This window comes from Rhyacophila brunnea, unplaced genomic scaffold, assembly GCF_057557595.1.
Source record: "Rhyacophila brunnea isolate RB1 unplaced genomic scaffold, BYU_Rbru_1.0 scaffold_18, whole genome shotgun sequence".
Lineage (NCBI taxonomy): Eukaryota > Metazoa > Arthropoda > Insecta > Trichoptera > Rhyacophilidae > Rhyacophila > Rhyacophila brunnea.
In genome coordinates, this window is record NW_028232837.1 from 15,574,300 (window position 1) to 15,597,959 (window position 23,660).

General features: G+C 35.1%; 1 protein-coding gene across 4 annotated transcripts in view; it reads right to left on the bottom strand.

Moving 5' to 3' along the window:
• Positions 1-23,660, bottom strand: part of drn (zinc finger AN1-type doctor no) — a 151,559-nt gene that overhangs the window by 12,986 nt on the left and 114,913 nt on the right. For all 4 annotated transcript variants that reach the window (XM_085945173.1, XM_085945174.1, XM_085945177.1 and 1 more), the window contains exon 3: positions 3,199-3,753. In XM_085945173.1, the coding sequence (XP_085801299.1) occupies positions 3,199-3,297 (99 nt within the window). In that variant the 5' untranslated portion in view covers positions 3,298-3,753. The remainder of the gene's footprint in view (positions 1-3,198; positions 3,754-23,660) is intronic.

Below are 23,660 nucleotides of genomic sequence, written 5' to 3' on the forward strand. Positions count from 1 at the left end.
GTTAATGTGGATGGCACGGAATAGGGGGTTGTACTGCATTTTAGTTGCTTGCAATCGAAGACGGCACAGCAAGAAGATGCAGTAGAAATTCATTTATCTGCATCACAAAGAACAACTAATATTTCATTACGATGGAGTACTACCACATAATTGTTAGTTCAATAAATACAGTTTATTAATTCAATGTTGACAGATATTCAAACTTTGTTCCCGCGTACTTTCACCCTGACAAAACCGGCTTGATCTTGTGGCATTTGAGAGTTTGTGTAATACATAAATCTTCTCCAGGTTTTGCTAGAAAATTTTGCTAGCCCGAGAGATGAGTATCATGGTCATAATTGATCACACTATGCATAAGAAAACTCTGTTTAGCATGCAGATGTAGGACTGGCCTCCTCGATTTGAGCTTTAGTGACATTGAAAGTAGAAGAATTGTCACACTTCCTTGTAGATGACTTTTTGTACAATAAGATCGACTCAAATACTGCAATCCTTCGCACATTTCCCAATTCTCCACAGCAAAATGCCTCCGTAAAGGTAAAAAGGATATTCTAAAATATATCTCCAGACAGTTGTGGAGGTCTTTGGCTATATAGCCAGAAGTAATAATGACAATTTGGCAAAGCTCCATGTCAGCGGATATATTGAGAGCCAACATGGAAAAGGAGGGTTGCTTTCTTGGTGGACCGATCAAGTGAAAAGGACGCTAAGACCCTCCTGATACCTACTGCCATTCGGACAATAGAATGCCTGCAGAGACTGCTGAAGAAGTGTAACAAAAAAAACTTTTGAATGCAGTCATGATCTTCAAAAATGAGGAACATGAAAGTAGTCAAGTAGTAAGTACTTGAATTTCAATTTAATTTTAACATTGTAATTTTTAACAATTGATTTTACATTGCTACTTTTCCATATTTTTTTTTGGTAATCTCATACATCCATGGTGGAATTAGTGCTAGAAACATTATTAAAATATTACTTCATTGTAATTATAACATTGTATGAAGAAAATCTTGATTAAATTACTATCCAACTAACGTTATCAAACAATACAAAAAAATCTTTGAACTGTACTTGAAATACAGCAAAATAATCTGTGATAACTTTGAAGGTATAATGCCAACCCTGCAGACAAGGAATAGTCAATATATTATTTGGAATATGAAAATATGTAAACTGAGAACCAAATTATCCAGCCATCATAGACAGACATAGTATAATATAGTAATATTATATAAATAAATTACAATCAGATAACTGGTATTATAGATTTGATGGAAAAGTGAAACTAGTGTTATAAGTGCCAACTTTCATTAGTATATGGGATTACCAAGGAAGTCCTGAACAAGAAAGTATCACGGAGATGTGAGGCTTTTAAGACATATCTTTGACAAATCGTCGCTTTACGATTGGTTTGTCGAATATCAGTTTTTGTCGAAATCGACCTTTTAATGCAGAATGATGTTTTGTATCTAAATGGACCAGAACCATCCTTTTCTTTAAATTGCTTTATAATGAAAACAGCATTCATATGCTGTAAAAACAACAATTTAAATACCTCCGTGTATTTAAATATAGGATAATGAAATTTGTTTTTCGTCTCCTGAACATCTGACATTTGGTCTATTCGACAAAAAATTCCTGCAGCGACGAAATGTTGACCTCCTCAAATGAATGAGAAAGTACCGAGATCCTCAGCATAGTATCGAAACTAAAAAACTTCAGCACCTTGGCCACATTATGAGAGGACAAAAAGCACAGCATTCCCCAGCTTATTATCCAAGGCTAGGACCAATGGTATATATAGCAGAGGACGACCTACATGATTGGTTCGAGAGCAAATACATTGAACTGATCTAGCAGACGACAAAGTGAAGATTGCCCCGATGATGGCCGACCTCCAATAGGTGATGGCACAAGAAGAAAATACAATTATCACTTCAGTAAATATATGTTTTCAGACTTATAGTTTTTTTCAGACTTATCGTATCACAGGGTAGATCTTAAGATGTAATGATGACTGATCCCATGAAAAAATAAAATTGCAACATCACAATAGTAGTATGTATTAATAATCTACCATGCTGACGATAGTACTAATGAACAATGCTGAAGACCATCAATGTTTACTGACTAATGTGGCACAAATGAGCCTCTTTATGGTTATTTAATCAATATAAAATGCTGTCTTGTATGAGCAGAAGGGCAACACCGTTGAGGTGGATTGGCCAGGTGAAGGAATCTACTGGACAACACATAGCATCCTCCACAAAGGATATGGAAAGGTGACGAAAACTGATCCAGATTTCGGCAGTATTCCATAATGATTACAATCCCCAGTCATGAGAGTGACGATGAGTAACAAAAACACAGAAATACCAAACAAAGAAAAACAGGAAAGCATCTTGGTATAGCTCGCGCGTGACTATTTTGCAGCTGGCTCAAGTCCATTTGGAATTACCAATGAGATTGACAAAAGATCAAATAATATGGAGATGATTTTCATATTTTGCCTTTATCACATTGACTGCTGACTAGATAATTACTTTCTAATTACCACATTTAAATAGCATGCTAATTATATCGAATGGCCGCCTGATCATTACGTGCTAGGAAAAAATATTCTACGTGGCGTACTTTCTGCTAAACAAATAATGTTGAATTGGAGAATTGGTATGAGAGGTAGGCTTGCATTTCTTCAAAATATTGTACAGCAAGGTCAAATTTAAATTTATTGAATATTTTTGTAATGAAATTTAGGGAAAGGTCTTTATCATCAAAAGTTAATTTGTCATAAATGTTGACAGCGGCACAAGAAAAAAATACAATATGTTCTAACCATTGAAATTGGGGAAAAAAGTGAGAATAGATGGAAAAATACGTATTTACAAAACATACCTAAAATTAATTATGGTATATGGGATTGAGACTCACGACTGACACTGTCAAAATCATATATATGTTTCGAAGTTTTGAAATGATGATACTCAGATATATGGGGTAGACAAAGAAATTTTTGTATTGCGCACAATATGTGAATGATGGGTCAAACCAGGATCCTACACATCGTGATGCACGTAAGACTCACTGACCGTCGTCCTCCCGGAAGATTGAATGATAACTAGGATTCGACTTCGCAAACATATGAATCAGAAAAATCTAAATATAAAATGAAAAAATAATGAAGATATTGCTCACCTTAAAACATACTGAACATAACCCATCGGTTGCCGGGTTTCCATAGAACCCGCAACCCGACCGGCAGAGCGCTTCCATGGGGTTCGACTCGCGCTCCATCTTTTCAATTTTGGAATCAATCGCGAATTTGTTGCGGCAACGCCACCAACTGTTCAGAAATAACAAAATAATTGTTTATCTATCGCACACACTGAGCGACACTATAATTGGTTCGAATATTTTACTTTTGTATAATAATAGAGTATTTAATATATTGCACTTCACCACACACTGTTAAAGGGCCCCACAATGGGGTATTACGACGTTATAATTTCACTATTAATAATATATTTTAATTTTAAACACGTGTTTGTATTTCACAGCACACCGGGCAAAAATGACAATTAACTTTTAATTTTGGTAATGACTTCGATTTCTTTTCCGCAATGGGGGAGGGTTTTTGTTGAGGGGACTGCGTCGCTGGTCTCCGGAGTCGTAAATACTTGGGAGATGGCGTACTAAATGCGCCTGGAACTCGCCTTACTCGTTGCGGATGTGTCAGGAGTGGTGCGTCACCTGGAATTGCCAAAACGAAACATGTTATTTAACTGCTCTATAGAAAAAAAATAAGATGTCTGGGTTAAAAATAAGAATCATAAAAACTTAAGACAGTCAGAATATTCGTTTATAGGATGCTTTTGAGACAACTAGTGTAGTTATTATATTATTTCATTGGTTTGACTATGTACACAAGAAACAGTCAAAAATAATGATCTTCTCTAAATTTTTTCAAACTATTTATACATTACCAAAAATGAACACAACTTAAAAGTAGCAAACTAATATTATACAAGCAAAATTAAATAATTCTGTATTATGAAATGAACAAAAGAAACCAATTGACCGTTATATTTTTTAATCTTTTATGACAAGATACTTAAATTCGCGGAATATGTAAGTAGGTATTTATTAAATAGAAATTAAGAAATTTCGATTATAATAATCGTTGGCTCTTTTCCCAAAACTACTTCCGACGTCTTTCCTGTCGTATCCAGACCTAGATTTAGCACAAATTAGACTACGGTAAAATGGAAAAGTATTTTTCCAAACTAAGACGAAATAAAAAACGTCCTATATAGTCGTGATCAAAGAACAGATTAATAAATATAATTCAGATAGATTATACCCCCAATACACTACATTTAGTAGCAGTGTTTTGACTGTGTGTATCGTACGAAAATGAACCACACATTATAGACGTGCAATAGTGTGTGTTGCAACCAATGACATTGTCATTGGTTGCAACCTTCAAATACACCAATATTGAACGAGCGTTAGCGCGTAAACCGAGAGCAGTTGTCGGAACAGACAAACGTATTCTTTACACGTGTTTAAGTTTATCCCATTTCTCGCACACTGGAGATCTGTTGCCTGTTACTCTACACCCGTTAGGTATTTATTAATTCTGTATACCCTGCTGGTGATGTTTCGAACAAGTGTATTTATTTACCATTCAAGGGTAAATCTGGTACTTGGTCGGGTCAACATTAAATATTGATAATGGATATCAATTAACAAACAACCAAACAATATTATGTTAGCATGCAAAATAACTCCACGAGTGGTACAAGTAACACCGAGTAGGTAGGTAGGTAGGTGCCTAGATAGTTTTGTTTTTGCGACCGATGAGCGTAAACAAACAACCCAATCACCGGAACGTGTACGAGAAGACGTGCAGCAGGCCGCCGGCATGAAATGAATAAGTGAAGTTCGATAATAAACGTACCACCAGTGATTAGTTATGCAAACTAACCCAAGTTATATTGCAAATTGCAACCCCGTAATAAATAACAGCGCGAGAAAAACAAATCTCCGATGGCGAACGCTCGTGCGACCTTGCCGAGGAGACTATAAACGAGTAAGTAAATGGTGTATTTCTAAAAAAATACACTGCACAAAATAAAATTAAATGACCGATTGTATATTCCGTGTTGTTTTTTTAATCAGTTCTCAATAACGACCCACGCATTCAGCATTTCTTAACCATCGGATAGCGGATCCTCGTTTCAAACATTGCGATGTCGCTATTTCCAACTCAGGCATTAAAGTTAAGAGTGTGGGCTTCAGAGAACAGATCAATAAGATAGAAAAATCAGTCACCTTAAAGACAAAAAAAATGCCAGTTTCGGTTTATGACTTAATGAGGACCTATAAAATGCAAGAAATACAAAGTCCCTTGAATGCCCTCAAATATTACCAATATTGGATGTGCGTTGCGTTTACTAAGTTTAATGCATGTTATAATGACCGATCAGACGTACCGGTATGGGTATATTCTGCAATATAACAAATTCTATAATACGCGTTTAGATTTATCCTGCACCTACTTATTTTTTCACATTTAACTATATTCAGTTCTACTAGTTATTGATCATCTTCGAATAGAACGAAGTAACCTATTCGCAATAAAGGAAGATTTTCGATTGCATATTTCGTTCAAAGTACAATTAGTATTTATTTCAATAAACAACAATCGTCATTTTCTACAAACAGTGTGCCATGTTGCATTCGAAGTATGTGACCAATAATAACTACCATCGAAGTTTACCGTTACGTCTCACGGCCTAACTATTTATAGTAGGCCTTGTTACAACTACAATCGGAAGATAAGGCACTTCCTAACATGTGTGTGTTGCCTGATGGGCTTACAAGATCATGAACTACCATAATATCATTTACCTAATTACTGATATGGCGACCACGTAAGTTACAGCCATCTGCCGACAATTGCATTTTACGCGATCCTGGGCTGATTCAGCTGACTCAGATACCGTTAGTTATCGGTTAGGTTAGGTTGGGTTGTAGTGAGATAGAGTAGTATAGTACCTATAAGCAATTCACCGATATAAGATATATGTAATTTTTTGAGATTTTAACACATCGAAATATCGGCTCTCATGTACCGATCGTCTGGATTGTGATCTAGACACACGGTGGCCACGTGCTTCATTTAGTTAGGTGCATATGAACAAAATAAAATACTGACATTATAAAAGAGATCCATCACAATCCACAATATAGATACGTACTGTAAGCAACTGCGTTGTTGCAATTACAAAGCGTCCAACACAATTTTATTATGTTAACCAACAAAACTCATTCAGCTGCTGATAACCTTCCATTGCTCTGTTTACCGTAAGAAGTGACGTTTGACATGATTACACGTGCCCAATAATAACAAAACTAGTTCAAAATCAATAATATAATATATGCGCAATACAATATAATCGATACACAAATAAATGCAGAATTGAATAATTAACTTCTAGACGTCGATCAAATTCACTGTGACTAAATTGTGGGAAGAAAATCGCTGCACGAGTTTCTCGACGATTGCAGCACGAGCAATAAAAATTCGAAAACATAGTTATGATTTAAAAAAAAAAAAAAAACTTTTTTCATTATTAATGTATTGTGAAGTTATCATCAAGGGGGGGGGCATTATATCATTAAGCATGTACCTAACTGATTTTTTTTATACGGTACATGTTCAAACACGCGCGTTAACATCATTTTACTCCCTACTTCAATTATAGTTTGTCAATTTATGACTACGGCCGTATGTTGTAGCTTAACCACTGGGGAATGACAAAAGAAATGGCGTATTTCAAAAAAACACTACCTTATTCTTAGGTCAATAATTATTACAAAGCAACCATTATTCGTAGGATGTTTATCACACTTGAATGGTCAAAGACATAGCTTATAATTAGTATCTTTAGAATTATCTTTAAATGTGTTAATCTTGGCGATTTTTTTAATAATAAAATGCCTAATTCTTGTCAAATTTGGGATCACAGAGATTATCAATATAATTTTTTATCGTAAATATTTTACTAAAATTATCTCGTCATAAATTATACTAATGGTTTTATAAATGCGTTTAAAAATTAATAAACGTAAAAAATCTTAACACCACTGCACATTCATGTACCGAAATATGACTATATTCTAAAACATTAGAGCGAGAGGTTTAAAAGAATACTATTTTATGTAATAAAAATACTTTATGCAGTCATCAAATGTTTAAAATAAATATAAAGGATAATAAGGCTTCAAAATTATACAAATAGATTATCTACAACGTTTAAGGAATGTCCAGGATCATGGTTTGAAAATACAATAAAAACTCAATTTTGACCTACGCTGAGCATGTGGGCCGTTAAAGGACATTATTAATTAATAATTTATTATTCCGATTCCAAAGTCTAAATCAGAGTATATAATATATTCAATCAGGGGCGGATTGGGGTCCTGAAACCACCCCTAAATTTTGTATAATCATCAATCGTCCCAAAACCAAATTATACACAATCTTAAACTACGTAGATAACTACTACTGTATGAACAACGCGTATTAGAATGAGTAATAAAAAAGGTAAACAGTAAGTAACATAAAACTTGAATAAACCCAACCCCATTGTAGAATATTGAACAGCTTAAAAGGTGATAAAATTTTAATAAATATATAATGCTTGTTCACGAATTACAGTACAAATTTTAAACAAAAAAATTCATTTTGGGCTGATAGGTTTGGGTACCGGATGTTCCGCTTGGCCAATCCACCTCTGCATTACCTACGCGACATTACGCAAGCAAAATTAATTATTAATGATTCAAAATAAGTTTATTGTAGCTAGGAAAGAGATAATGAATCGAGTGGCAAATTATAACAAAGTAAACTGTAAGTACGGTGATCTGAATGTGGTAGAACAGTCGCCCGGAATTATTCTAAGTACTCGTAAAATTATTATTTATTTTGATTGTTCAGTGCTTGTTCAGTGGTGGTATCTTCAGTTGTTTTTTTTTTTCGTATAACGTCAGTTAACCTGTAAATGCATAACGAAACCAAAATTAAAATTGATCAACCAAAGTGTGAGGATTAACAAAATTGTCCGAATTACACTGTCCTCTATTTGTTGAGAAAACGTGATGTAATCTGGTAGAATGTAATATTTTATAAAATAGGCTTCGGGTCATGTACGAAACTCTGCTATGCACACGAATCAATTCAGTTCGATAAAATATATTATTATACTTATCCATTTCGTTTGGACGAATGTTCGCGATGGCCTGATTAAAAGCTAATTTCGACCAAAAAACCTGTCAGCCCACGGCGCCATGGCGATTAATTGCAGCTTTTATTAAACAAGATTTAATAACACTGCGTTTGATTTAATTTCATAGGAAATGCGACAAATCCTTAACTCATTTTGAATGTATATTGCGTTACTAGCAGAATAAATATATTTAAATTCTAATGTCCAATACCTAACATAACACTTTCACTATGATATTACTGGATCAGTATTAGAAAATATATTATATATTATGAACCTGCTGCTATAGCCAAATTTTAAAAAGTCCAAAACTGCCAAACGAGTATTTCAGCTGTTTTACATACATGTTCTTATTTTTAACACGTGATCAAATGTTTTTTTAAAGGAAAAATAACATATACTAAATATTTAATTATAAAATAAGCTTAATTACAAATGACAAAAATTAGTTTCCGAAGTGCAAAAGTTATACGCAAAGCCTGAATCATTAAATGAATCCTAAAATAAATACTCATTTCATAAACAGATAAACTCAGTTTAATATTCCATTTAAAAATTATTTAAAATTTTACAGCACCCAACCCAGTTGGTAAACATATTTACTAGAAGAGTTTTGTGGTATCACGAAAAACAGTGAAGTGGAACTTTGTTACCTCTAATGGCTTCATATAACTTACCAATCTATAGAATTAGCAGATATTATGTTATGAGTAGGTATATTATAAATGAAATTACATCAAATTTAATGATACTATAGTAATTACCGATTCATTTTGATATTGTAATTTCTTTATGATGGATAATAACAGTGTCAGATAAAATAACAATTATTAATATTGCCGCACGGTTGTATGTATTTTTTTTTTTTTATTTAAACGGTAGCATTTAAAAAAGATAACGCAATCTGCAAAAATCATCAAATAGCACTTATTCCGATAAAACGGTCATCTAAGAATATTTATATAAAAAAACTCACTATCGAAAGTAAATGACCACGCGATTTGTCAACAGCGACATGCGGCGTCAGCAACATTAGTGTGGTGTTCATGGTATCATCTCTGCCACTCTCTGGATGAAGGCTTCCACTCTTCTAGACCATGATCCCTACGCTGTCACGGACTTCCGCTAAACCTAATTAACCCGTAAATCATTGGGTACCACTGGATGATGAGATTTGCCCAGTGATGGTCTGTTATTCGAACGATGTGGCCAGCCACTCTCCACTTCACAGTCTTTACACTTTGTATTTAGTCGAATAGCCATGTTCTCTCCGTGAAACGTGTGCATAGTATAGGTACACAGCTCAATATATAAAACAAACAATATTATCTACAAACTGGGTAGATAGGTTATCTACCAGTAGCATGCGGTGACTTTTGGTTGTAGGGATGCTGTCGAAATACAATTATAGATACTACTAACTGTCCAACAAGAAGATTTAGGCACAAGCCGAAGTCGCTGTCGTCGACTAAATAGGAGGAGCTTGTTTAGTTCAGTTTTAACACGTGGACAACTCGTCGCTAACCGGAAGGCGCTATAATCGAAGTGCGGTTAAAATGGGAGGAGCCTGTAGTTTTAACACGTAGCCAAGAAGATATTGTTCGACAGTAGGTACATTGACAAGTTTGTAACTAATTAAATTTTGGAGACACCGATGATGTAGTAATGTAGTTAGTAGTATAGTAATATGTGGTAACTTAATGCGGACTGGTGGCTCTTAGATATTCCAAAATTATTTGCGTACTAGGTACTAATACTAATAATAATAATAAAGTAACTTTCAAAGAAGTATAGTTACCTAAGAGAGAAAAAGATATCACAATAGTAGTATAAATTATATCTGGGGGTGCTGGGTGGGTGTGCTCTATATTCTGCTTACGCTTACAGCATCCATAGACTGCACGCCACTGGAACCCATGAATGTTATATATTTAATATTATAACAAATATTTACTATATTTTAAAAACATTCCGATTTATTTATAGGTCTCTACAATAACCAAATATTGTTATCATTTGTTTTGTACGTTCATTTAATTCAAAATTAACCATTTTCAAATTATACAAAATAGGCAGAATGCGTGCAATACGCCCGAGTATGGACGGCCCATGATCCAAAATTACGATGTTCCTAGGCAGGTATAAGATATAACGACACAAAGGGAGCACAATATGTAATACAAGAGTGAGCACCTGAGCACACCTGGCGAACTGTCCAAATCGGCTTACATTCAGAATGCATTGCATCGGATAAAATAATATCTATCTATCGCCAACGGTTTAGCTCGGATCCAAAACAGCTGTAAGGGCGGAGGCAAGGCAAGACGAAACGAGGTGAAAGGAAAGGGGAACAAGGTCGGCCCTGCCTCCCACCCCGCCCTCCGCCCTTCAGTGCTGACTCCCTTCACCTTGCTGCCTTGTGACGGTGTTGCCAGTTTAGATTTTATTCATGCCGAATCACTTATGTACCAAAAGCCATAATTTTTATACTTATGAAACAGTAAATTATTTAGAAAGCACAAACGTGTACTGGTAACTGGGTAAATGCTATTTGAAATTAAATAACATTGACTAACATAATATTTAAACAAAAACACCAAATCTAATATATCTACAAGTTTGAAAAAATAATGTTGACTTAATTTTATGAGAGATCGGATTTTTCTACATGCCTTTGAGGAAATCTACCAAATATAAAGTGAAATATTAAATTCTTCCCCAAAGTAGTTTTGTTCATTAGCATGTGTTGGCAACACCCCGGGCTGTGGTGTGGTAATCAGTAGGGCACCGCGGAGGCAGGCAGGTGCGCGGAGGGAACCCAGCCGAACAGACCCGAACTAAGGCGAGCAGCTTCGCTGGATGTCTTTTGTTGACTCCGTCCAAGAGGCTGGGTCCCCGCAAGCGGTCTGCCAACCGTTCGGCTGCCGGTTCGATACTCTCGAAAATGGCTGGGGTTTCTTTACGACTCGACTGACGCCAAGAGCATCATTTCATTTGACATCCCAGAATGCACACCGTAATAGATATTAAGTTCGTTTCGTCTCAATACTACAAAGGTTTTACTCAATTATAAAAAGCAAACACAATTTGATTAAATGCCAAGTCGAGAGAAGACAATAATAATTATTCAGAAGTCACCAAAACGATGACTAAATACAAATATTGTGACATCGATAAATGATATTGTAGAACTATGTGAATTTTACACCGCAAGTTGACGGTGTTTTTGGTGTGCTGTATTCTGCCACCGTTTTTGCGATTTCTAACCATCTCATAACAATGACTGAAACGCATTTCATACAATATTATATTATTATGTAGGTAAATCGATACCGTTACTAATAATTCAATAGCCATCCACCTATACATCAATCATTAATTGAAAGTAACTAACGAAATGGCTGTAAAATCGTATATTTTGTATAAATTGACAATGTCCAAATGAAACGGACGAAACCGGCCCTGATTATTATTAAATTATGTGAAAAAAGTACCTAGTCACCATACCACACCACATAATATTGTGTTTTATTCGATTTAAATAACTAGGTGCCTACGTGGAAAAGAAAAAGTTCTGAATTAAAAATATATTATCAATAGAGAGATGGATGGGTGTAAGGAACAATTATTTAACGTTTACGTTTGATATTAAAAATAAATAATGAAATACGAGAATGTTCTAAACATCCATCTACAATGATCTATGTCTATACGTACTAAGCAATGACATTAGAACGCGGGAAAAGGCAACTAATTAACACATTGATGATTGTCAAAGTGTGCATAGTCATAATTTAATTAGGTTGTCAAAATAGTTTACAATGGTACATCTTCGCCACTGCAATCTGCAGGAGGCGGCCTTGACATTGAATTTCGGCAGACGTCTGCAAAAAACGATTTATTTTTGCGCTTGCACAATATGCAAGTCTTCTTACAACTTTATGACAAAATCTATTTCACGCATATAATTAATACATCGACGTCATGCTTTATTAGCGGCCTGGGATGCATAATAAAAACATAAACATGATTTTGACATAACATGGTCAACATAAATTTATATTTTTTAACCCAACCAAGTATGTATATTGTATACTATTATTATAATTTCACAATTTAGCTACAACCTCAATGTGGGGTAATATAATAACTCGTAATAAGCTGCATATTGTCAAAAAAAAAACGAAAACATAATATTCCGTTTTCTTAAAAATATATCAATATAACATTATGCAAAACACGGCATTAGTATTCATAATTAAAAAGTCGTAATAAATTTAGATGCAAAAAATAAGACGAAGAAAGAACTATTCACTGTTATGAAATAATTTAACATAATATTATTACCTATTATCTAGTAGGTAATGTAATAATTGTATTTCATTAAAACTACAGAATCAAAAATTCTATTTAGTTATTAATTAATACAATCCCGCGTATTACTAACTTAGGTATGTGGCGGTGATTTTCAACCTTTTTTACAAAACAGCACACTTCACCCTCTGCCAAACTACTATGGCTGGGGCTGTCAAACTTTTTGACTGATACTTCGATAGGTACTTTTTTCCATAATTATTGGAATATTTAAATGCTGATTGACGGCGACAATGCATAAGCATTGTTTTCAAGAAAATAATGCATTTTCATACTCACGTACCTAATATTAAAAAGTTTTTCTTTCGATACACCAAAGCATCGACAATATAGTAATCACTAATTAGACATAAAGTTCCATATAAAATAAACAAAGTGCGACTCACACCGAATCAATTTGACCACACATTTCGTCTACAATACAGGCAGAACAAAAAAGGGGGTTGATATCAGGCCCTTAATTGAATGCTTCATTTAATTAGAATATTAGAATATTCTCGGACATCGGACAGCAGGTGTCCATAGACGGAAGCATGCACGATGAAATTGCTCGAAGAACAAAGCTGGGATGGAGTGCTTTCGGACTTCTGAATAGTATCTTCAAGAGTGACCTACCATTATGTCTTAAGCGTAGGGTGTTCAACCAATGTGTGTTACCCGTGCTCACGTATGGCTGCGAGACGTGGACCCTTAACACGAGAGATGTCCAAAGGCTTAAGAGTCACACAGCGAGGCATGGAGAGGTGTATGTTGGGCATCACGCGAAAGGACCGTAAGAGAAACGAATGGGTTAGGAAGCAGACAAGAGTACGCGATGTAATAGACGTTGCCAAACAGCTGAAATGGAGATGGGCGGGACACATTGCTCGCCGAAAGGACAGCCGACAAATGCATTCATCCAGTGGTACCCGAGGGGCACGAAACGGCCACAGGGTCGCTCTAAAAGCCGCTGGATTGACGAATTGGTAAAGTTCGGCGGAAATACGTGGCAGCGAACGACACAGGACCGAGAGAGTTGGAGAAAGCTTGGGGAGGCCTTCATCCAGCAGTGGATTGACCCCGGCTGATGATGATGATGATTAGAATATTAGAGATATCTCAAAAGAACATTTTGAAAAAAAGCGAGAAACAGCGCGGTTGTGTGAGGTAGGAGAGGAAAGTACTTACAACCACGTTCTGTTATTTTATTATGCTATTTCTACGTAAAACCTAAAATTTTTAGATATTATGCTAGGAAGGACAAGACATTCACGGCAGACCAGTTAAAATCAATGTTTATAAAGCACAATGAAATGAAAATGTTTGACAAACTACAAGCTTAGCATTTTACTCACACTAATATACAAAACAACAAAAAAAATGTTGTGAACAATTTGTAGAGTATACGCTTAATAACTTTGCACTTTTTACTAGGTACACTGATACAACTTTTGCCTGATTACCTCGCATAAAATTAGATCAAATGATATTCCCTTGTATATAATTATGTAGTATTAAGAAAATAAATAGATAATAATATATGTAAAAAATATATTTTTATTATTAATATTGTTCGATATTAGGTGACACAGCGTCGATTTCGTACATATGATTATGTAGGTATATGAATATGACTAATGATGTAAATATAAATGAACGAATAAAGGCACTAATAAATAATAAGCCGGTAATGTCTTTGGACAAACTTTCATGATGTGATCCCAGTTAACAAACCGCAGCAGCACAAAATATGTACGTAATTTATTCTATCGGTATCGCCGAAAACTCAAAACACATCCACAATTCGAAGGATTTGCCAACTGATATAAACTTTTACAAGCGTATTAAACTTTGTAACGCCGCTATATTGTTATGTTATTTATGTATATTACAATAATGTTATTTATTACATAAAACGCAAAGTGGGTCGAAGAGAAATGAATTGAATATTTGAAACAGCGATAGTGGTATTTATAGTAATGAATGGATTGTGACGCGACACGATCTGCACTAAAACAGCTTGACAAAGTTCATACACAACGAGCACTGCACTTTGGTTTTGATATAAGTAAATAATAACAAGTACGATGCAACGAGTCAAATGTAAAAAAAAATCGGGATTGCCAAAAACAGTCCACAAACACGGTCAAGAATTGATGGGAGTGTGGGGGGGGGGTAAAAAGTGATCGTGGCGGGATTAAAATTCGGAATGTGGCACACTGTACAAAGATTTATGCATAATAAAAATCTCAAACATAATAACGAGTGCTTAAAGTCAGACAACGTTATCTACAAAAAAGTGTTTTTTTTTTTGTTGAGACGTTATTTTACATTTACGGCTACATGATAGTCAAACAACGTTATGTCAATCTTTTATAATTTCTTATTAAATCGTCAGTAAAGTTTAACGCTAACTACATAAGTTACCCTTGTTTTCATATTTTTTTAAAACTATCCCTATAAATTTTAACATCATCATAAGCAAGATAACTGTACAATACACAATAAATTATAAAATATTAACATTAGGTTTTAAATAAACATTTCCCCTGTTAAGCTACAAGAATCTAAAATAACGATTTTTGGCTCTCCTGTAAAGTTGCACTTTTGTAGATAGTGTTGTTTGACACTAAGCCCTCGATAAGATCTGTGCTACATTCATTGTTCCGGCAGCATCGCACGAAATGGCACGCCCACGTGGCGCGTGATACCGGAAAAAAACTGATACCTTACAAATTACTTGCCTAGAGAGGACCATATTTTATTATAGATGCAAAAAAAAACATGGAAATTTTAGCAATACGGAAAATGTGAATCAGAAGATAATGTCAAATCAACCAAGGAGTGAATAGCGCGATCAATAAAAGAAAAATAAGATTACAGACGAGTTTAAATAACGGAATAACGCTAACCCACTGCCAATTTTAATTGCAAAAGAAATAATGAATAATTTAATAGCGACGTTCCGTTGTACTGAATTGTTGGTTGTCCGCAAATTTAGAAAAAAATAAACAAAAAACGTTTGCCAACAGAATGAATACAAACAACATCATAGTGAAAAAGGATAGGTACTCTGATGACAAAGCCTGCAAAAGTGCAGTGAAATGCAAAGCAAGGAACACCTATTTTCTCGCAAGGCATACCCACTAAAATGCAATCCGACAAGTTAAGAAAAATGGTGTTGCTAACTTCTGGGGCAAACACCTGTAGCCATCAACAAAACGTGTCTACAGATAAATACATAAATAACCTACCAATAATTTATTGTTTTGCGTTTACATTAAAATTGAGAAAGCTTTCGACTCTCTGCGAAGCCACGCATGGGTTGCGTCCGCGCTGCGTCTACAGTATAGATTAGGACCATGCCCGGAAATAATCGTTAAAGTAAGTACTATATAACAATAATATAATATATTTCTTGTGCAATATGTATGGCAAATTTAAATTAACTACGCTTGTGATAAAAATGTTTTATATTCTTATTAATATTACTTACTTAATAGCTTTCCGCAACATCATACACATCATTACTTTACCGACCGAACCCAAATATAATTTATACAGCACATATTATTGTAATTTTTTTCTCAATAGCATCCCTACAAGCAAAAGGCACCGCACGCCACTGGTATACAATATAATATCCATCTATCCATCCATCAAAATAACTCATTGCATACAGACTCGAGACATAATATCTGCATCTTATTCCTCGTTGTCCCAACGATGCGTTCTCTTTCTCTCTCGCGGGCGAAGAAAGGTTAGGTAGGGTGTGTCGTCACTCGGCGGCCCTCCGGCCGGGCAGACGGGAGGGCATTCGCACGTGCGCGCCGCGCGTGGCGGTGGCCTCCCCTCTGGCCGCCCGCTCCCCGCCAACCTGGCCCTTACCACCCGTTTTCGTCTATCGCAAACACGTGCATAATCTGATAAGGTAAGTAAGTACCCATTGTGAGAAATTATGCATACACGAGAAAGAAGCACCTCCTTAATCAAAAGAATAGATATAACTGTAATATTGAGCATTAAGGCAACGTAGTACATATTATTATCAATCACGTAACAAAGGTCATATTTTCCGTAACTCACATTTTTTTCATTATACATTAAACACATTGGCGTGGAATTCGAAGAATGGTCAGGCATAGAATGAAATTCGACAAAACATACTGTGGCGACTTATTTAGAAATTAAAATGATTACATTTTTGGCAATATAAATGTATATATTTTTGCGAAGCGAAAATTACGTCAAAATTCGTCATAAAGCTACGCGATTTACCGCCTATGACAAATCCTTACGTAATTACACGTCATAATTTTATTATTATAAATGTACGCGGTGAATACCAAACTGATAATCTCCTTTATTTTATTTTTTTTTGCAAATTACCTTACCTACTACGTTTGATTTGAATAATACAATGATCAATTTCATGAATTATCTAAACATGGATATAATCAACTTGATGAGCATGAACAATTATTATTGATTAAGTAGTAAGTAAATATAAATAATTAGAACGATAACTGAAAAACATACACGACTTTTTTTGCAATCATTTTAAATGCACATTAAATTTGCGATACGCTTCAAATCTGTGAAAGATATCACAAGTTCGGTTATTAATTTATTTTTGAATACATATAAGTACTATAGAATAAAGGGCAGACTTATAATAATATATCTACCAAACAATGTTCTTTACAGTCGTATATGAGAGATATTGATAAATATGAGGTAACTGGTAAACAGTACCTACTACTAAAATGAGTTGAGTGCACAGAACAGATTAATAATTCTGAGTTCTCCCTGCTCCCTGGTTGAGTGTTCTCGTTTCGCAGGAATTGACCAATTTGTAGTGAGAACGTGGAAAGTTGCATACCTCGCGTCTCTTTACAAGCACAGTTCCATGAGAAAATAAACAATAGGAACTTGAGGGTAACAAAAATGAGGACATACTAGATAATGTATTTCTCAGCCGAATAATACTAACTGGTCGGGTGAAGAACTCGCTGCTCCGAAACAAGAAATCTTTAAATGATTTATTATAATATATTTACGGAGAATATTAGGTATGTACTTCTAAATCGTGTCAGTCTGAAATGGTCAGCATCTTTATATCAGCCAGTCGGACGGCAGCATCTCGCCAAGACACTGTTGGCAACAATGTTGAGTGTCACAAAAAACTGAAGACATTAGCAGTCAAGTTACGGTGGCCATTATGACATTGTGTGGACAGGTTAAAAATACACGGAACAAAATAAATATAATTTCACCACCGCACCACGTTATTTGCGTACAAAACCAAGTACTGTCATTAAATGCGTAGTCTTAATTTTATTTACAGACGATAATAAAATCTAAGCAGTGATGGGTCAAGTGCATCATAATTCATTATATCTACATACAATACTATTGTTTCGGACAGAATAAGTACCTACATAATACGCAGAGCAATAATTTATCTCAGCATACTACAAATGTCTTCATCTTTCTATGTCATATCAGTGGGCGAACGTCCGCCCCGTCTCCCAATTACTGTATCTAAATTTCCCTGTCTGTCATTGCCCTAACTAAGGCTAAACAGAGCTCTGTCCGAGCTCCGAGATTCTTGAGCCACGACGTTCGTCTTCCGTCAAGGCCTCGCTTATCGGAAATCTTCCCTTGAATGGTAAGATGCTGAAGTTACTCTCACGGGACGCCGCATTATACGGCCAAAGTATACTAACTCTAGTTATTATTTCTATGATTATTTCTTCTGTCTTTTCAGTCTGGACATTCGTAACATTGTCTATCCAACTGGTACGGAATATGCGTATGTACACCCACATTATTAGAAAGCCTCGAGTTTTCTGAGCGCTGTTTATGTGATTGTCCACGCCTCCACTCTGTATCGGACCAAAATACATCGCACTTAGAGACCGATAAGTTTAACGTGAGGCTTCGCTGCATAGCTAACACTATGCACCGGAGCCTCACGTTAAACTTGTCGGTCTCTAACTCTACCATTCTCATTATGATTCCCAGGTTTAGGCGCTGCCCAGCGGCGCGTTTCTTTGGCGCAAATGACGCAACCGATTCATCAAAAAAGAGGACCTCCGAAGAGTTCAAACCAGTCATCGAGTTATTCAATTAAATAAATAACGTCCTCAGACAACTGTATATTCGAATTTACAGGACTCACGTATGTTAATAGTATGCAGGTGGCCACCAACCAGAGCTCGAAATGGACCGTTCGTGAAATCGTTAAGACTACCACTACCAGTTCGTGAACTATTAAATACAATTTAATTCACTTACATTTCCAATATTTTCATGGTACATATTATGCGGATGTATTATAATGTTATTACTAAATTCACTAATAAAATGATCGTACCGAAATAACTTATTATTTATAAGTAAAAATCAGTACTGTCTCACGGGCAGGCACTGCTTATGGGCAGCAGATAAGGGAAAGAAGTTAGATTATTTCCTACGCAATCCGCGGTAGATAGGCATTGCCAGAGGTTTAAATGATGGTGTTGCGATTCTGACCATGATAGGTATTTTCGGATAATTATCGAGCACTAGGTTCGTAAAATTCTCTATTTCGACCGCTGTCACCCAACTTCCAGTAGGTACCTAAACTACATGCATGTATCAAATCAATTGCAACGATTGATTTCCATTTTGCTGTCACAATAAGTATAATATCATGCACATTTTTAATTACCAGCTGAATACATGCAACATAACACACACACACACACACAAATAAACAGAGTGTGAATTGGACAAACAACAATAATTAGCGAAAAGGAAAAAAACACAGGAAACTAAAAGATAGATAATATTCAAACACACGTCATTAATAATCCACGAAAAAAACATCTCCCCACAAGTTGGTATTAGAAATGTCAAAACAAGGCCAATCGGTAGCAGCGGTAGATGTTTTTTTGAAAATACCTTTACCTCGACTGAACAACAAAACACCTGCTTTTAAAATGATGGCGATTGAATACACTGATATTTCAGCATTATCCATTGAGGTAAATACCTATCAATTGATATCAACCAAAATCATTAAAGTATAATTTGGGAGGATCGGCTAATATTATGAATATTCTCCTTCGTTATTGAATAAATTATGGGAATAAAATAAAATAATACGAAATATTTAATACTCATACTTAGTATAAACTGTGGTGGTTGCGAGGCTGACATCAAAATGAAAATAGCAATGGCAAAAAACGCTATCTAAACTGCGAAAAAATTGTGCAAAAAGAGCATAAACATTACAATAATAACTAAAATTCAGCTAGTAAAATTGTTATCTTCCCAATTCTCATATAATATTCCTCCGAGATTATAGTCCCCGAACGGACAGTAAGAGGTGATCCGGTGCTGGAGGCAGACGCTATATCTCACGGGCAGTCAAACGCCCCAATGAGTCCATCATCAGCGTAGTCAAGTCGAACAAGCCGTTGAATACCGAGAGAGGTAAAACCAATGCCTTATTCCACATTCAATTCCTATAACTATTTACTAATACCTTTCACAAGTAGGTAGTTGGTCCACCAATTGATACGATTTATACCAGGGCACATGCTCCCTCCCATACGTCATAATTTCACTGTTACATGAACACAAATTTACAATAATCGCCTTATTGCAATCAATGTATACCTATATATTTCGTTTTTCAACCATATTCATAATATCTATGTCTAAGAAAGAATACAATATGTATGACAGGATTTTTTTATATATAAAAATGATTAAATAAATAATATAATCGCATTTTTTTTTAAATTTGATACAATATTATGTCAGTATAATTAGGCATTCATGGGTGATCATATATACCACGGATATCAGCTCAACTTGCTAGCAAAATATAGATAGATCATTCAAATGTCGTAGCTTTAGGCACCGTGTCATTACAATAACCTAGTATGAGTAAAATAGCACCGAAGATGAGAGGAATGCAGTATCGCAGCATTCCCAATAAAATATGTATCTCGTGCCATATAATGTGGCGGATGTATATGACAATAATTAACACATATAAATAGTGCCCCTATGTGTTGAAAATTTTATATATACAAAAAAACACCCTCCATCATACTGCCCGCATAATTTTACAAGAGTAGGTATGCAATAATTGCAAACGTTGCAACATGAAAATGGCATGCAAGCCAGCTGGCCATAAATTCAATAAAATGCATTGCAAGACATCAATAATTTAAACTTTCTTCAATTACTGTCTATGTAGGCGCGTTTAATAATAAGTACCTACTAGTTACATTATAATATTCATTAATAGTAATGATGACATACGAACATACCCATTTTAATCATATTATTATATATTATAATCATATAATCAGATTCCCAATAAATAGTTCTTCAGAAAAGGTACTAGTAACTTGACATTTGTTTAATTGAGTAAGAAATGTTCCTCACTATCTCCTAATATTTTCAGGGTTCCTTCCACTGAAAAGGTTTGGGAATCGATTTATTAGACTGCAGAAGTCTTTGTCCCGGCACTGTAATGGAATGACAAAATATATATACAAACGCCAACATAAACACAGACCCTCCAAACCAACCCGCCTAGCATCACACTCGGTCTCAATCGAGCGTTTCACGAGGCCCTAGAATTAACCATTTTTGCATTCGATAATAAGATAACTGTCAAGTTAGCAGTTAAATTTATTAAGTAAATATATACTAACATAAGTAATAATAAATTATGATTGTTATATTATGGCCATAGAGCGGAATGCAGAAACATTTGTCATAACTAAAATTTCCTTAGCAGAAAACACTATGCAGGAACACTGTCCTTAGTTAAGATCATTTTTATTGAAAATAATACCATATTTAAAAATTCTCGTTAGGTAAATTAGGTAAATTATTATTTTATAATCGTTAAACGATGACAAAAATATGACAACTGCATTTTATAAATGCAATAACTATAAATACATATTAATATTTAATTATAATACTCTTATGTTTCCGTTATAAGTCATTATACGTGATTCCACAGGCACCACAAGATTTTTTTTTAACATGGTAACACTAGCATCAAGTGTCATTCTTCATCTGGTATTTTGTATTTCTGCGGGCTGGCGTATAAAAATAAAATAATATTCTGCAAGTACATGCCAAACGAATTAACACTATCAATATCCATATTGAGATACATTGTCAAATGAATTTGAGTGTATGGACTGTGTTATAGACATGCGAATTTATTTTGACAGCAGCTGTCAGTGGTAAATGGTAATACAGAAGGGGGCGTGTTCATAACAAAAGTAGTCTATGGTTAAGGATTCCTTAACTCTATACTCAGGATTGTCTATAGTTAAGTCATGCTTTTCGGCGACTTATCCTTAGGAACGAAATCTTAGATTGTGCATTCCGCTCATAGGTTCCAGATTCGCCAACGGGAAACTACATTTGCTATTATTACGCAATTCCCACACTATGTTAATGCGTATTTATTTATTCACTTATAATAGTCATTATGGTTTCATCATTTGATACACATCAGCAATAAACATCACTTATCCATAAATGTGAGTAACCTAACCGTTATCTATATTTTATCGCGTTCTACAGTACTTACTAAAATATTAATTGGGGGGACGTTTTTAAATATATTAAAACAAATATGAATATTATATAAGGTAAACTTTATTCTAAATTTCTAAATATAAAAGCAGCAAATGGTGGACTGCTTTGAAAAAAAGATCCTAAGGCGGATATACGAACCCATGATTGATGGTGGGGAGTGGAGAATTAGGTACAACACGGAACTATACCGCTTATACCAAGATTCAAAACTCTCCACCTTCATAAAACTGCAGAGGCTAAACTGGGCAGGCCATGTCCAGCGCAAGCCTGAGTCACGGATACCGAAGAAGATCCTTGAAGGAAACCCAGGGGGGAAAAGGCCAGTAGGAAAGTCACACACACGATGGGGTGACAACATTACAAAAAATGCCAACCAGCTACTAAAAATCATGAACTGGAAAAGACGTGTGGAGGACCGTTCCGGCTGGAGGACGGCGGTGGAGGAGGCCAGGGCTCGACTTGAGCTGAAGCGCCATCGAAGAAGAAGGTAAACTTTACTAACGTCAAATATATCATGGATTCGCATATATTATGCCGATTTGCCATGGTTCAGGATAAAATGCAATGGACAACTGAAGAGGTGATCTTTGCTACAATGTTTAGGAGATAAATAATATAATTCGAGACACCGTTTAATAAGTAAATGCGACCACGTTACGAGACGTACATCGATTACAATTACATAGGTAATACTATAACAATAATCAATGAATGCGTTGATAACAATGTATAAATGTAAAATAATACTAATTTAAAGTACTTAAGTATGTACCTATATTCATTTTGAGTTAGAACAAAAAAAAATACAAATAAATCGTCTTGATTATAAAACAATATAAACTGATTCATAATAAAAAATATCCGGACGATTTAAACGATCTGACAAAGCTTTCCGTTTCCTAAAGTCTTGGATGAGTTTTATCGCAGAGGATTAGTCACTCGGTTCAGCGGAACGCACGTCAGGCCGATAGCCATAGTTCGAATGGTTATTTTTTGTATAAATCGCAGAAAGTGTGAAATGAACGAATGAATGACTCATTCACAAATCACAAAGAAAAGTAGCGATAACTCATATATTTTTTTTAATATCAAAATGCGATAATGCATAAAAATAACAATATCAATTACGTACAATAAAAGGGGATCAAACGTAATGCGGTTTCAACAGTAATTTATTTTGCGTGGACTTCGTACCACAATAAATTGCCAACACGAATAACAAAGGTGACGCCACTGAATGCATATTTCTTTAAAATAAAGTTGACCACCCACCGCACAAAAACTGTATCGCATGTCGTAATAATAAAAATAAGGTTATCAATTATTTTTAACACAATCACTTGTTATTTGGGAAGATTGGGATAGATTGCTGGATTAAATGCG